This window comes from Epinephelus moara, chromosome 17, assembly GCF_006386435.1.
Source record: "Epinephelus moara isolate mb chromosome 17, YSFRI_EMoa_1.0, whole genome shotgun sequence".
Taxonomy (NCBI): Eukaryota; Metazoa; Chordata; class Actinopteri; order Perciformes; family Serranidae; genus Epinephelus; species Epinephelus moara.
Window position 1 is genome coordinate 21499389 of NC_065522.1, and position 15739 is coordinate 21515127.

General features: G+C 44.0%; 1 protein-coding gene across 3 annotated transcripts; it reads left to right on the forward strand.

The window, feature by feature from the left end:
- Positions 1 to 54: 54 nt before the first annotated feature.
- Positions 55 to 12792, forward strand: sf3b2 (splicing factor 3b, subunit 2). Of its 3 annotated transcripts, none has more exons than XM_050067179.1 (22): positions 55 to 229; positions 719 to 765; positions 1040 to 1090; positions 2268 to 2498; positions 2793 to 2843; positions 3077 to 3173; positions 3348 to 3445; positions 4385 to 4493; positions 4612 to 4721; positions 4979 to 5215; positions 5304 to 5426; positions 5516 to 5596; positions 5803 to 6030; positions 6147 to 6296; positions 6422 to 6511; positions 7569 to 7676; positions 7850 to 7957; positions 8324 to 8466; positions 8912 to 9013; positions 11009 to 11108; positions 11256 to 11447; positions 12403 to 12792. In XM_050067179.1, the coding sequence occupies exons 1-22, from the start codon at positions 100 to 102 to the stop codon at positions 12472 to 12474; spliced, it is 2658 nt and encodes an 885-aa protein (XP_049923136.1). In that variant the 5' UTR covers positions 55 to 99; the 3' UTR covers positions 12475 to 12792. The 3 variants fall into 3 exon arrangements, with proteins under 3 accessions (XP_049923136.1, XP_049923137.1, XP_049923138.1); XM_050067180.1 differs by having other exon boundaries at positions 56 to 229; positions 4615 to 4721; XM_050067181.1 differs by lacking the exon at positions 2793 to 2843 and having other exon boundaries at positions 56 to 229.
- Positions 12793 to 15739: the final 2947 nt, after the last annotated feature.

A 15739-nucleotide genomic window follows, 5' to 3' on the forward strand; every position in this document is an offset into this window, starting at 1 on the left:
AGCAGGCAGTGCGGTTTCCCGTCATGCTTTGCGGAAGTCCCGGTCCTGCGCCTCTCGTGCTCTCCGCAGCCGCCGTTGTCCCATTGAGAGAACCTGAACATGGCATCCGACGGACCACCGGGCACCGAGTCCCTCCCGTCCGATTTAGGCAGTGCTATCGCTGCATTGAACACATGGAGCCACCCGGAGCTTCAGGGCAAGCTGGCGGAGCTGGGAGCGCCCAATATGGGTAAGAAAAGACCGGGAAAGACGGATAGCGAGCTGGAAGACGGACTGTGTTTAGCTAACAGTAGCTAGCTAGTTGCTAACGCTAGCTAGCAAAACGCAACACCGCCGTTGCAATGAGCTAGCTAAAGCTAGGCCTGCGGTGTGTTTACACTATTTGAAATGTCCATTCAGTATTCTGTTAATACATTTACCAACAAAATGTGTTGAAAGCAACATTAACAGCAGTTATCTGTTCATGTTTATAAGTAGCCTGTTGATTTAGCTGTTAGCTTGCAGGCTAACTTTCATAAAGGGTCATGTTGGCACTTGCCAGAGTTAAAGTTAGCTATCTTCTCTATTGAATTAGTCAGTTTAGTTTTGAAGAGGATGTAACTGGAGTGGAAAACTCAGCTTGCGTTCACAGAAGTGTTAGTGCTGTCTAATATGAAGATTGTAGTTAACAGTGGAGCATACGTGTCTTCTTTGAATTAAGTTTTCTGTCATTCTGCAGGTCCCAGAGAGGAGCTGATTGACAGACTGAAGGGCTACATGATTCAGGTAAATCTAGTTAACCATGTAATAGCGATTCCTATGTGTTGATGTTGAGTGTCATGAGTGTTGTGCCTGTAAGCGTTGACATCTTGCCAGCAAAAGCACATACTAAGCATGAGCAACACTCCTACAGATCTACCATACAACTACATATTAGAGTGGTACAGTACTTTTTGACCATGCAGCTACCCATGATTGAATCAGGATAAAGTAGTTCCATGTTGGTCATAAAGTCTTTAGCTCAAAGTGTTCACTCATTTGTGCGTGTTTCTCTCTGCAGACTGGGATCCTCCTCAGCAAACCTAATGACGACAAACCAATGAGCTCCCAAGTAAGTGTTTCATATGTGATGGAAACAGCAGAGCACGTGTGGAACATTGTGAATGTGTTGCTCTTGTGTTTGTTTATGGGTGGAAATATAGTTTGTGGATATGATTGTGTTATCCGTAGGGTTGTAGCGACATACGGGTTTTAAGGTATACCGTAATATAAAAGTTGAGGGTTATCATACTGTGTGTATTTGCTTATGTACGATATTGGGAAAAAAATGCAACTTGGTGGAGTATCTCCCCTTAATTTTAGTTATTTTCAAGGGGGAGTTTTTTTCTTTTTACATTTTACTGCCATTAACTAAATGGTTTCAAGTTGCAATTACAGTCACAAAACATTTGTTTAACCAGTAATAACCCTTTCATTTTCATTCTTTAAGGGTCATTCTGACTGCAAATAATATAAATTCTGCAATACCTTGAAACCGTGATATTTTCTGAGACAGTTATCGTACCGAGGAAATCTCACACTATCATCACATTAGTGTGTATTGCAAACTAGTGTTGTATGTTTGATGATATTTGCATATCACCCTATTTTTAACATGTAATCTAAGGTCTAGTCTGAGTGGGCGGAAGTTCGCTGCATAGATCAGCCTCTCATTGGACGGAACGAGCCACCCCATTTTGTTTTTACACTGCCAATGGTGAAAAAAGACTGATTGGGTTTTCCTGCAAATTTGAACAATTCCTATCTAAAAAGGGCTTATGTGTTTTTTGTTACCCAAGAGCAGTTTCTATCAACGTAAGGAGCTGGTCCTTGAGTCCGCCGTGTTGCACTACCATGTTTCTACAGTAGCCCAGAACAGACAAATCAAACACTGGCTTTTGCCAGAGCAACTTGTGTTTTCACATCAGTCACCATTGTTGGAAGCTCCTCCGTGACAAGCCGAAAACTGTAGGGAAAAGGCTGAGTGTTTTTACCAATTTAAATTGCCTGGTCTTTTTGTTTTGGAGAGGAAGAGGCCTCTGCAGATAATTCGGTCCTGCTAAAACCTGCTGAACGTCTAGATCTAAAGTTATCTTCTCTTACATTTTACTGTGAGCATCAGTTAGTTTTGGGAACAGTAGTGCTCTTGTAATTAAAAGAATATCTAGAATACAGCCTCAGTGTGAGTTAATTTTACACTCTCATGCCGCTCCTTGTCCTCACAGTCTCTTGTGTTTCCTCCTCTCCAGATGCCAGGTATCCCCCCCATGCCCCCGATGCCCATGCCACCCATGCCCCCTGGTATGGGTATGCTCCAGGCTATGACCATGATGCCAGGAGGGCCCCCTCCACCCGGCATCCACATGGGCATGGAGCCCCCAAGTTTGCCCCCACCCGGCTTATCGCAGGATGATCAGCTGAAGATGGCCCAGCACAGAGCAGCCATGGTGTTGCAGCAGGAGGAGAGAGCCAAGCAGCAGGTGACCTTTACCGACCATGTAATCCACATGTTGCTTTCAGCTTTCCCTTTCAAACGCAAGCATAATGCTGAGATGCAATCAGTCTGTGGAATTGCAGGATTAAGAAAAAACGGGTCCTTAAAACACATTAAAACATAAGCTGTAGAACACAACCCAAAATATCTGCTTTGGATAGTAGAACTGAACTGCCACGCTTGTGTCTAACAGCTGCAGATAAAAGTTTCAGTCACTATGGAGCAGGGAGAATTTTTGTTTGACTGTTGCTCGGTCATTCATTGATTCTGTGTATCACAGGGTGATTCCCATGTCATGGATGAACAGGATCTCCTGGAGCAGCAGAGAAGGGTGAGACGATAGAGATAGTCCACCTCGTCAGAGAGAGCTTCACTTCAGATTTAGAAATTAAAGAAAATGTTGCAAACACTCCAACATTTCCACTTTTATGACAGTTTAAAAATAATTACCTCCTAACAGTTAGGGCGCATCTTTTCTCCATTTTTTTTTTACCCCCGATTCAATTTTACTCCTTTTCTTTAACCATGATTTAAAGTCCCATTTCCTCCCTTCTTGTGTATCAGGCTGCAGTGCTGCTGGAACAGGAGCGTCAGCACGAGATGGTTAAGATGCAGCAGGGTCCGGGGCCCAGAGCCGGTCCCCCTGTCACCGCAGTGAGAGGTATGTTGATGATGTAGTAAATAGAAATAGATAAATGCACATGACAGTGCTTTCATCTGGACTCTGAGGCAGGGCTCCAGGTCTCCCGTGAGACTTTAAGGCTGACTTTTTATGATCAAACGTGTGGTGTAAATGATCACATTGTAAATAAAGTTTTATTAAATCGTCTTCTAGCAACTTTAGATCCTCGTGGGCCACTGCCTCCTGGTGTCAGTATGATGCCGACCCAGAAACAGAGAGTGCCGCCTCCTCCAGGAGAAGATAACAGAGAGGTAAGCACATGTGTTTTTCTTTAGGTGTCATAAGGTGGGAGGCAAATGCAACCTGTGCACCTGACTTCAGTTCAGTTGTGGTTCTTCCAAAGATGTGCAGCCCCGTTCACACCGGAGTGAACACAGTATGTATTTATTAAGAAAGATAACACTACCAGTGATTCCCACAGTATAAGAATCTACGCCAGTTTGAGGAGTTTTGAGTAGCAGGGAGGATAATTGATCAGTCAATCCCGTCAGCGCTAATCAGATTAGGTCGATAGATAAGAGGAGCAGCTGTCTATAAGTCGAAGCAAACTTTAAGACCCAGTGTAATTAATTAAGTTTCACTTTCACTGCATAAGGTGTTCTGCTGCTGCTCTGTCAGAGACCAGAGTACGCTCTGCACCGTGAGAATGTGGAGCCATAAATAACAGGACGGAAATCAAAATGGGGCGGCTGATGTTTTAATAGTGGCGGGCTGCTACAAATAACTGAATGTGTGGAAAAACCTGACAACTGATGCTTAGTTTTAGACGTGCAAAATGTATTAAAGGCCACGTTTGGTATTTTTCAACCATGACCCCATTTTCCCATGTGTTTGTGTCCAAGCGACAAATGGGGACAAGATGTTTTTAAACTGGTCCAGTATTAAATGAGAGCACTGCAGCTGGCAGCAACAAAACAGGCTGCTAAGTAGCCGTTAAGGACATGTTCACACCGTCAATTTTGTCCACTAACAGTGCTTGTTTTTGCCACTGACAGGCTCAGTGTCTGCCAGTGTTTTGGAAAGGATTTCTACAGAGACTGACCTTTTTGTTTAAGAGTAAGATCCTTTTAGTTGAGCCAGAAACAGCCCCAAATACACCGGACTCTAATTGAATGGTAATTTTAGAGTGTGTAGAACTAGCATGTTTTCACATCTAACTTTGTTTGGGGTTTTTTTGGCTTCTGTTCCAGATGTGGCAGAGCGAGGAGGTAAGTGTCAGTGGGCCCAAGATCCCTCAAGCTCTGGAGAAGATCCTCCAGCTGAAGGAGATCAGACAGGAGCAGCTCACCGACCCCGCAGGTCAGTACGGCTGTTGCTCAGTGTTTTACTGGAACTACGTTAGACACCGGGGTGCAGTTTGGATGTGGTACCATTCAGGTTTATGATCTGAATTCTGTGTATGTTATCTGTCTGTCAGAAGAAGAGGAAGAAGATGACGATGAGGGGGCAGAGATGGACATGAACAACTCCTCTGGACCAGTCATGTCTGAGACAGAAGACGATGACAGTCAGATATCTAAGAAAGATGTAAGTCTTCTCTCACACCGTCTTTCCAGAAACACTAGGCGGCTGTGTTTGTGATATTTCAGCTGTTGCTACTATAGCACTCATTGTATTATGGTAATTAGAGGCCAGCTCACTTAATTAAGCATAAAATCATCTTGGATATTTGAGTCACACTCACTGCACATTTTCACACCACTGCCACAGTTTGTGTTTTCACATTTGCACGTCATCGCGAAAGATCGTCATTTTAGAATTCATGAATCCACCCTCTCTTGTAGAAAAACCGCAGGCGCAGAAACCGCAAGAAGAAGAGCAAGAAGAAGCGAGCCCTGGAGAAGAAGGAGCAGGCGGAGCAGCAGGAGCAGCAGAAGAAGAAGGAGGGCAGCGACAAAGAGAAAGAAAAGGATAAAGAGAAGGAGAAGGAGCCCGAGGTGGAGATCGAGTACGTCACAGAGGAGCCGGAGATCTACGACCCCAACTACATCTTCTTCAAGAGGATCTTTGAGGCGTTCAAGGTGACTGCAGAGCACTGTTGACTTTCTTTAATGCATATATGTTGCTTTCAGGTGCATCATGGTGTTTTGTTTTGTTTGGCTGTCGTAGCTGACGGACGATGTGAAGAAAGAGAAGGAGAAGGAGCCCGAGAAGGCAGAGAAGCAGGAGACGGCCGTGCTGCGGAAAAAGGGCTTTGAGGATGAGAAGAAAGACAGCGATGACAGCGATGAGGTTTGATTTCTTCCCTTGAATAAAACAGTCGAACAGAAAGGACAAAATCGTTGTTGGTTTACATGTAAAACATTTAATTTGTTATGCAGGAAATCAGACCAGACGTACCTAAGCTGTCAAAGAAGAAGCTGAGGAGGATGAACAGGCTGACTGTGGCTGAACTCAAACAGGTAAAGAGAGTCAGATATCTAAGAGCCGACTGCTTTTTACTGTTTCCAGTCACGTCACCATCACTTCTTAGATCTTGGTTATTCATTTCTTACCCAGATGAAGGATTTTGGTAATTGGATGTCTGGATCTTTATCAGAGGCTTACAAGAGTTCCAATACTCTCAATGACCCTTCATCTCATCTCTCTTCCTGTCTCTTTGCTCCAGCTGGTGGCTCGTCCAGATGTCGTGGAAATGCACGACGTGACGGCCCAGGAGCCCAAGCTGCTGGTACACCTAAAGGCCACCAGGAACACGGTGCCGGTGCCCCGCCACTGGTGCTTCAAACGAAAGTACCTGCAGGGCAAGAGAGGTATAGAGAAGCCTCCGTTTGAGCTGCCGGAGTTCATCAAGAAAACGGGTATCCAGGAGATGAGGGAGGCCCTGCAGGAGAAGGTGGGAGACCAGACTGATACTCTCTCATTTTCAAGCTGCGCCTTTCAACTTTTTTATTTCTAAGAAGATCAAGATACAGCTTCTTAATTTTTAAGCTTTTAATTCTCTGTTTACAGGAGGACGCCAAAACAATGAAAACCAAAATGAGGGAGAAGGTTCGTCCCAAGATGGGGAAGATCGACATCGACTACCAGAAGCTCCACGACGCCTTCTTCAAGTGGCAGATCAAGCCCAAACTCACCATCCACGGAGACCTTTACTACGAGGTACTAGATCCTTGAGAATTATTGCTCTGTGTCAGTCACTCTTGCTGGGAATGAATCGTCAGCGCTCTGTGCTGCTTTAAAAAGGCCCAGCAAGTGACCTGTTCTGTGTCTTTGTGTCTCTGCAGGGTAAAGAGTTTGAAACTCGTCTGAAAGAGAAGAAGCCGGGTGATCTGTCTGATGAGCTGCGGATCGCTCTGGGCATGCCAGTCGGACCCGTAAGATCCACTAACATTATTATTCCATGTGACATTACTGAGCAAACAAACAGTAAAAGCACAACTACCACAGGAAAACAAAAAGTTGAGTTCGCAAAGAGCAGAAAAATGCCATTTCTTTCTTTCCCTGCTGTTGTGTCACTTTCCCTATTATCCCGTTGTGTCGCTCTCCTTGGTCCTGCTGTTAAATGCATGAACGCACAGGCTGTGAAAATGAATCTCCTCCTGTAAGACGAGACATGACAAGACAAAATGTTTGTTCAGAGTCTCCGTAACGAGCAGAGGAACACGACAGCTGAGTTATCAAAAATACACCCGGGCAGTTTGTCTTTGTTTTTTAAAACTTCAGTTGCAGTAAAATAACAGTTGTCATGAATGCTGAACATATTTTTAGCTCTATAAACCCACAGAGAATCAGCCCAGTGTTTCAAAGAGCATCTCTACTGTTTTACGGCACTAGTGCAGGACCAGTTTAAAATGTGTTGGGCAACAGGCTTGCTGCTTGCATCTTTGTAGAGAACCAATCTTCCAAACAACTCTGCGCTTGACACTGTGCTACCTTGTGTCCTGAGCAATACACCTGCCATGGGATATTTGGCTCCCCTAGCAATGCTAGAGCACAATTGTCATTTGATAGCAGCTAGCTATTTGGAACCAGGCTAATTCTGGGAACAAAGCGTTGACTCCAATTTTGAATCTCCGAACTCTCTTTCCTTATCTGTTCTCAACTGTAAGCGTACTGTAGCAAGCACCGGGTTGAGGGAGCCCTTCTGTGTGGAGTCTGCATGTTCTCCCTGTGTCAGTGTGGGTTTTCTTAGGGTACTCCAGCTTCCTCCCACAGTCCAAAGACATGCAGGTTAACTGGTGACTCTAAATTGTCCGTAGGTGTGAATGTGAGTGTGAATGGTTGTCTGTCTCTATGTGTCAGCCCTGTGATAGTCTGGCGACCTGTCCAGGGTGTACCACGCCTCTCGCCTAGTGTCAGCTGGGATAGGCTCCAGCCTCAGGTAGTGCTGGTCAGTGAACTTATGTTGCTTATGTGTCTCTTCTTCTCCAGAACGCTCACAAGGTGCCCCCTCCCTGGTTGATAGCCATGCAGAGGTACGGCCCGCCTCCCTCCTACCCCAATCTCAAGATCCCCGGACTCAACTCCCCCATCCCAGAGGTGAGACAACTACTTCTAGTTTTTACCTGTCTAATAATAATTCACTTTATACTTTATTACATTTAAAAAGTGTATCCCAGTGGCTCCAGTGTGTAAACCTAACTCAGTTTTTATATCTGTTATTGTGTCAGAGTGTTTAATTAGATTTTTGCTCTTGTCTCTCCGCCTGTCAGAACTGCACGTTTGGTTATCACGCCGGAGGCTGGGGGAAGCCGCCAGTAGATGAAATGGGCAAGCCTCTGTACGGTGATGTGTTTGGGACCAATGCTGCAGACTTCCAGGTCAGGACTACACAGCCTCTTACAAACACACACACACATATGTTCTTTGAAGAAACTGTAAATATCATAGAAGAACAAAGATGTGCCTCCTCTTCCTGGAGAGGTTTGGAAAAGTGTACGCTACATCATCACAATCATCGTGTGGCTGTGTGTCTTCTTTTAAGTTTCAGCTACAAAACAAATGAATAACGAAACTGAAAACTTTAAATTAATCAGAATGTTATTAACAAATGTTTCCAGTCTACTAGTACATTATATTTGGTAAACAAGTGTTTGCTTTTTTAATGAGGTTTATATACACTCAGATTGTCACTTCCTGACCTATGGCTGGATATGTGTGTAATAATTTGTCGCATATGTGATCAGGCCAAAGCAGAGGAGGAGGAGGTGGACCACGCACCGTGGGGAGAACTGGAACCGTCAGATGAGGAGTCATCGGAGGAGGAGGAAGAGGAGGAGAGCGACGAGGAGAAACCAGACGAAACCGGATTCTTCACACCAGCAGACAGGTACACTTCAATCAAGACGCTATGAAATATAAATCTTGAGCAGTCTCATTCCAAACTAAGAGCTTCCTCATCTTATTTTGTTCTTTGTATTGAGCTGCCAGTTAAATGTCAGTTATTCATTACAGCCGTATCAGTGCACACACAGACTGATGACATTACCATCATTTACCATGTAGTTATTAAATCAACTGGCCCCTGACCTTTCAGATTAAAGCACCAGGTCTCATCTCTCCGTGTGTGCATGTCTTTGCTCATCTGTGTCATTTGCTTGCTCTGGGGGGAGGGGGGGTGTATGCACAGATGAGCGAGGCCATATGCCTATATGTGTCAGATCACTCTCACAGCTCCAGGTGTTTAACACTCATACAAGCACACCAGGATGTACACACAGAAATTGACACGCGATGGACAGAACTCATCAAGTATCTCATTCTGTGTGTCTCAGTGGGCTGATCACCCCCGGAGGCTTCTCATCAGTACCCGCCGGCATGGAGACGCCAGAGCTGATTGAGCTAAGGAAGAAGAAAATCGAGGAGGCCATGGACGGGTGAGTGTCGCTCTGTATTGTCTTGTCACCGCAGTGCCGCTGTTTTAAATTCCCGTTTTCTCCCGCAGCAGAGCTCCTGCTGTTTGGGTGCACCGCAGGCGAGACGCAGAGGAAGCATCTGACATTTCATTCCCACTTAATGGGTTTATTGAAAGAGCACAGAGCATGAAAAATAAAAACAAGTTATGCAGCATTAACATAAACCTCCAATTCATCTAAAAAAATAACGACTTTTTATCGCCCATTGTGGAAGAATGTCTTTACACCCGCTGTCAATCTTCATAAGTGGTAACAGCTCAAATGCAGTTCATCAGAAAATCTCTGTCTTATTATGAATTATTATTATTGTTCCAAGGTTTTCGTATGGTGTGAGTCTTTGTCTTCATCACATAACTGCTGATGTAAAAGCTGGAAGTGACAAACAGCCACATTAGTCTGCAACTAACAAGTATTTAGAGATAATGTCCTGTTTTAAAACCTTTATGAGTAGGGGTGTGACAGTACACAGAAATCATGGTTCAGTAGGACCTCGGCACAAGGACAGCAGAGTCAAAAACAGACACGACCCCCCTGCTGGAGACTTTGGTAAACTATCTTCTTCTTCTGTATTACACTGAACAAAACACCTTCCCAAAAGGAAACAAGTCACAACCAGTTATAAAACTGGAAAGCACCTCTTATGTCAGTTGTTCCCAACTGGTCCAGCCACAGGGTCCAGATTTCTCCTCAGTCATTAGTTCGAGGTCCACACAGTTTAATATATTCAGCGTCATATTTGCGTTTGGCCATGTCATTGAGCTAGTTTGCTGTCTCTAGTCAAGTAGCTATCTGTTAGTCCCTCACTCTACAGTGGGAAACGGCACTTCAAAATAAAAGCTCTGTGCTGAAAATTCACCTTAGTCTGAAATAAGGTGTTTTTCACAAACTTGACATGTTCGTGAGTCACTTGCGGTCCATTCAGAACGAACCTGTGACCCACTTTGGACCTTTTGTTACACTGTGAAAAGGAAAATACAAAAATACATAGAATAATTTCATAAATAAATAGTGTTGCAGTTAGTTCCACCTGGCTATACTTAAAGATAAACCATGCAGGACTCTCCTAAAAGAACAGCGCAGGTAATCTTTCTCAATCATCACTTATGGCCCTCTGTCAGTGTGTGGGCGTGCACCCCCAGGGCGCTCAGGTGAGGTTGGGGCTTTATAAAAAGGTAGTGACCAGGTTCCAGACTGTAAGCAGCAGGCATCCAAGAGACTGAGTGCAGGAAAAAACCAAATATCACTCGGCAAAATGCCAAAAAAAAAAGAATCAAGGGTTGGCTTTTGCTTTCATTTTCACTGGCGTGCGTGTTTACCAGGGATGTTCCTGGCGACTAAACGAAAATTTTAATTAAGACTAGTCAACTAGTCTAAAAAAGGGAAAACACTCAGAAAACAGTCAAAATTTAGCACAATTTATTGTTAAGCATTTGAAGCATTGCCCCAAATAAATATGGTGTGCATTAAGAGCCCTTTGAAGCCTTTAATCACCATCTTCAACAACCATGTCGGATTTTAAATGCGGCTGAAGTACGAGACACTTTGCGCCGTGCGGTGTGATGTGAACATGACGGCAACTCAGTCAAGAGTCAACCACTAAAATAACATCTGAAATAAATAAATTGCCTCTGAAATGTGGGGCACATTGAACTTTGGAGATTATCTGATAGCAATTCACTTTAAAGTTTATAAAACAACATCTAATTTATAATTAAATTTGAAATGAGAGGCATTTTCTGACGTCTCTGTAGCACCCACTAGTGGCGGGCGGCTGCATGACAGTTAAGCAACCTTGTACATGAATAAAACACTAATCACGCGCATCCCTAGTGTTCACAAATAATAACCAACAATCCTGCCTAGTATACCTTTAAACATTAAAAGCACCCAAACATTTATCATCCAGGTGATCAGCTCATCTATTTTCTTGGTGTGACCTGTCTGTTGTGCTCATAGGAACGAGACGCCTCAGCTATTCACGGTGCTCCCAGAGAGACGAACTGGCCCCGTAGGAGCTGCCATGATGGCCTCGACACACATCTACGACGTGTCAGGGGTAAGACGACTCTGTATGAGCTTGAGATGATGTTTGTGTAGCTGCGTATTTACAGTATGTTCAAGTGAAGTCAAATTCTAGGATGCTCTGTGTGTAGCTAACCCTTAAATCTCTTCCTTTGTCTCTTTCCCTCTCTGCCATCTTCAGGCCATGGTCGGGCGTAAGGCGGGCGGAGGGCAGGAGTCGCAGGGCGTAGAGGTGGCCCTGGCTCCGGAGGAGTTGGAGCTGGACCCCATGGCCATGACGCAGAAGTACGAGGAGCACGTCAGAGAACAGCAGGCCCAGGTGGAGAAAGAGGACTTCAGCGACATGGTGGCTGAGCATGCTGCCAAACAGAAGGTACAGAGACGAGTCATAGTTCTTCTTCATGCAGACAAATTAACTTTACTGATAAATTAAACAGTCTAGTAATTCAGTTTATACCCAGTTCATGGAAGTGTTTACGTTTGCTGTTCTCAAGTCTGATTGGTATTTCAAACAGAGCAGTTGTTTCCAGGCAACTGCAGCAGAAACTGTCATAAATATAGACATATATAAGAGAAGAGCAACATGTCATCACTGTCAGGTGGAAACCTTGTATGTCCGAAACTGCTACTTTATAGGAAAGAAAATACAGTTTTATATAATTGAACACTGCTCTGTCAAATTTGGTATTGTGTCTTCATATATGGTCAGATACTTGCAGGCGTCACAAGTTTTGAGGATCCCATGGAGTTATGAGATTTAAGTTATGATGCATTCAGTAAAAATCTTCTATAGATCAAAGCTTCGATAGTCGTGGTCGCACTGTCAGAGCGCTAGTGAATTTGGGGGAATCTTACAGCAGTTACAGCGAAGGAAAAAAAACAGAACACTGGCTGCTTCATTAAAAATGGAAGAGCTGGTCACAGTTTAACCCCACATGATAAACTGATCACTAGTGATGGCCAAATGAAGCCTCATGAACCGATTTCTTTATTTTCTGACCCCACCACATGGCGCTCTTGGTTGAAAGATAAAGGCTGAAGGACTTGCAATGAAGTGTGCTTTCAAACCTTTGTTGAACAGACAGCGCCATCTAATGGCTTCAGAAAATAAAGACAGTGGTTCTTGAGGCCTCATTTGGCCATCACTACCACCGCACACGCAGGAAAAAAGCATGACTCTACAGGTGTTATTGATAGACTAAAGGAAAGTGTGGGGCTGTTACTGCAGTGTGGTTCTGCCATTTCAGTTTTCCCTTTGTGGTGATATTTGAATATTAATACCCTCCTTTCTTTCCTTCTTCCTTCCTGCTTCGCTCGTCACCGCACAGCAAAAAAAGAGGAAGGCCCAGCCACAGGACACGAGAGGCGGCGCCAAGAAATACAAAGAGTTCAAGTTCTAGAGCAGAAACACCAACAGAGACAAGGCGCTGCAGAAGAATGAGCTACAACAGGAAATGAAAGAGGAAGAGCTGTACTCAGATTTGAACCCCGGAGGACGCAGACTGCAACATCAATCACCCGTTAGAGCAGAAAGCCGAAACACGGTTTTGTTCCCTTTTTTTTAAACTATAAATAGATGATGCTCCTGTGACGTAATCAGTGTCACATTAAAACAGTGACATGTTTCCTCTGTTTGACATTTTACGTCTTGGTAATTTTTTCATTGTAACCATGTTTTTTTTTTCTGTTTTTTGTAAATAAATGAAGTGACGACAAGAGGTCACAGCCCAGTTTCCATTTCATTAGATTGTGTTGCATCACTTTGTGGGGAAGTACTGTAAGTGATCACGTACATTAGACAATCATGTGCTGCTGGTAAAATGCAAGGTAGGTGCCAAGTCTGAGTCAGCTGGTCCAGTCACTGGCAACGTGACAACGGGCTGAAAGGAGGAAAAGAAGCTCTCACTCTGCACCTTAGTTACTGGTACAGTAACAAAGTTTGTTCTCTAGAATTGTTTTGGGAACTTGGAAGAGTTGACAGTGTATAATTAGACACATAGTACTTGTGATTGTGCGTCAGAGAAGACTTACAATAACAGTCGTCCACATACTAAAGGACAAATCTTGATGCATGATTATTCTGACATTCATTTGTGTACAAACAACATAAAAGAGGAGAGAGAACACTCACCTGAGGGGATCCAGCAAAAGAAAAACGAGTTAATCCCGGACCCTCTGACGCCTGTTTGTTAAAAGGTCAGCAAGCAAACACACAGTGCTAAAATCCAGATTAAACTGGACTAGACTGGACGCAGTCACAAAAATTTGAGTTCCACAAATATTCTTTTTTTTCCTCTTTAAACATCTTGAAACATTGTCAATGAAAATAAAATGCATTTACACACACAGCACAAGGGCTAGACGATTCATCCGAAAAATTATATCACAATATTTTTAGGCAGTATCTCGATACGCGATATATATCTTGATATTTTTAAATCTCCTCAAAGGACTGGGAGACAAAATCAAAATTCCAACCAAATTCCCTCTCTGATGCAAAAAAAAAAGTTGCATGGATGACTTGTTTTGTTTTTCATAAACTATTAACACAATAATGACTAAGTGGGTTACGGTTAAATGCATTAAGACAAAAAGTCTGGTAAGTTGATAAAGTTGCATCACTGACAGCCTTTAAAATGAGGGAAAAACCCCATCTATGCCATATCATGATACGATATCCAAAATCTAAGACAATATATAGTCTTGGTAACACTGCCCGTTGATCAAATCTGATTACCCTTGAAAATGTTGGATAATTTTTAAAAAAGCCATATTTTTAAGAAGTTAAAAAAATGTCATCAAGAAATCCTTTATAATGTAACTAAAATCTAATAAAACCAATTTTCAAATATAATCTGGTCTAATTATTCTTAGTTTAGGCTTCTTGTAATCTGATTACATGTAATCTATTACTACCCAGCCCAAAATGTAAATATACTACATATTGTATTAAGGTCAGAACAAGTCATTTTTAATTGTCATAAACAGATACAAAAGCTATTTTATCTCATGTCTCAACAACGTGGGTGCTAAGGTGACGACGTTACTAACACCCAAACCATGATGTCATGGGGAGCCCAACATGCACGAGGGACTGTAGGGTAAATGCCTTTTAAGTAATGACTCATTAATTCCCACCAACATGAAATCCCCCTTGTGTATAGTACTGCAATACAACAAGCTGCAGTTCACCTTTCTGCCGCTGGGGGGCAGCGGAGGACCCTGAACGTGACAGTCACCTGACCGTCTGGGAAGCACAGTGACCTAAATAGCTGCAGCAGCCGCGTGTTGACTCGGTCACTGGTATACACACACACACACACACACACACACACACACACACTGGGAGCAACAGCCTGTGCGAAATCAAAGACTTGTACTGTCTTAAAATACAGCAGTGCCCACACTGCCAATATTGTAGAGCTGCCTCTGCTGTTTGGACGATGGATAGGGATTGTTGCAGGTATTTTTATAATGATAACAGGAGAAGAAGAAAAAAAAGCCCTCAGTTACAGTTACATTCCATACACAGGCCCACAACACAAACCCGACCCACTCTCATCCATGCCTTCATCACATCCAGAACTGATCACTGTAACAGCATTCTTTATGGTACATCATCCAAGTCCTAATCCATCCATCCATCCACCCCTGTCCTCCAGAGCCTCCACTGGCTCCCTGTCCCACAACGCATCCAATTCAAAGCCCTCCATAACCTGGCCCCCTCCTACCTCACTGACCTGCTCCACCGCCACACTCCCTCCCGCAGCCTCCGCTCCTCTGATGCCAGCCTCCTGACTCCACCACTCAGGACCAAGCACCGAACCTAGGGCGACAGGGCCTGGAACTCTCTTCCCAAACACACTGGAGACTGCACCGACCTTTCCCAGTTCAAATCACTCATTAAAACTCATCATGTGAATAATTTCTGGTGTATTATTATTATTATAGACATGCATTAATGGAAAGATGCCACATAGTCAGTGCTCCAAGCAGTTGGGGGTTCGTTGCCTTGCTCAAGCACAGCTCAACCCTTCAGTGCCCAGGAGGTGAACTGGCACCTCTACAGCTACCAGACAGCACTCTGTTCGGGACTTTGCTCGGCCACCCTTCCATCCCCAGGCCAGGTCCCCACAGACTGAGCCCCGTTCTGGAGTACATAACATCGTCTCTTGGCATAAATGCATGTCCTCACTGCTGTGGCTGTTTGCCAGCGCTCTCAATGGTTCAGGTAGGGACACAGGCTGAAGTGATTTTGCCAACAGAGCCATTTACCTACCCCGTGGCGTTCCCAGACTAGACGAGATATGTAACCCCTCCAGTGTGTTCTGGGTCCACCCCGGGGCCTCCTACCAGTTTGACTTTCCTGAAACACCTCTGACAGAAGTTGCTCTAGAATCGCCACCTTAACATGGTGGAGGGGTTTGTGTATCCCCATGATCCTTGTAGCTGTGTTGTTCGGGGATAATAGCCCCTGGTCGGGTCTCCCAAGTATATTTGTGTTACATAAGAGCCAGTTTAAACTTAATTGATTTTGACATTGGCTTTGGAGCCCGACGCAGTGTCACTTGATGACCTGGCAGATTTGGAGCACCCAGGATTATCCCGTGACTGTGTTTTAATCTGCTTGATTCTAATCTCTTTATCAATGGCAGAGGCTGGTGG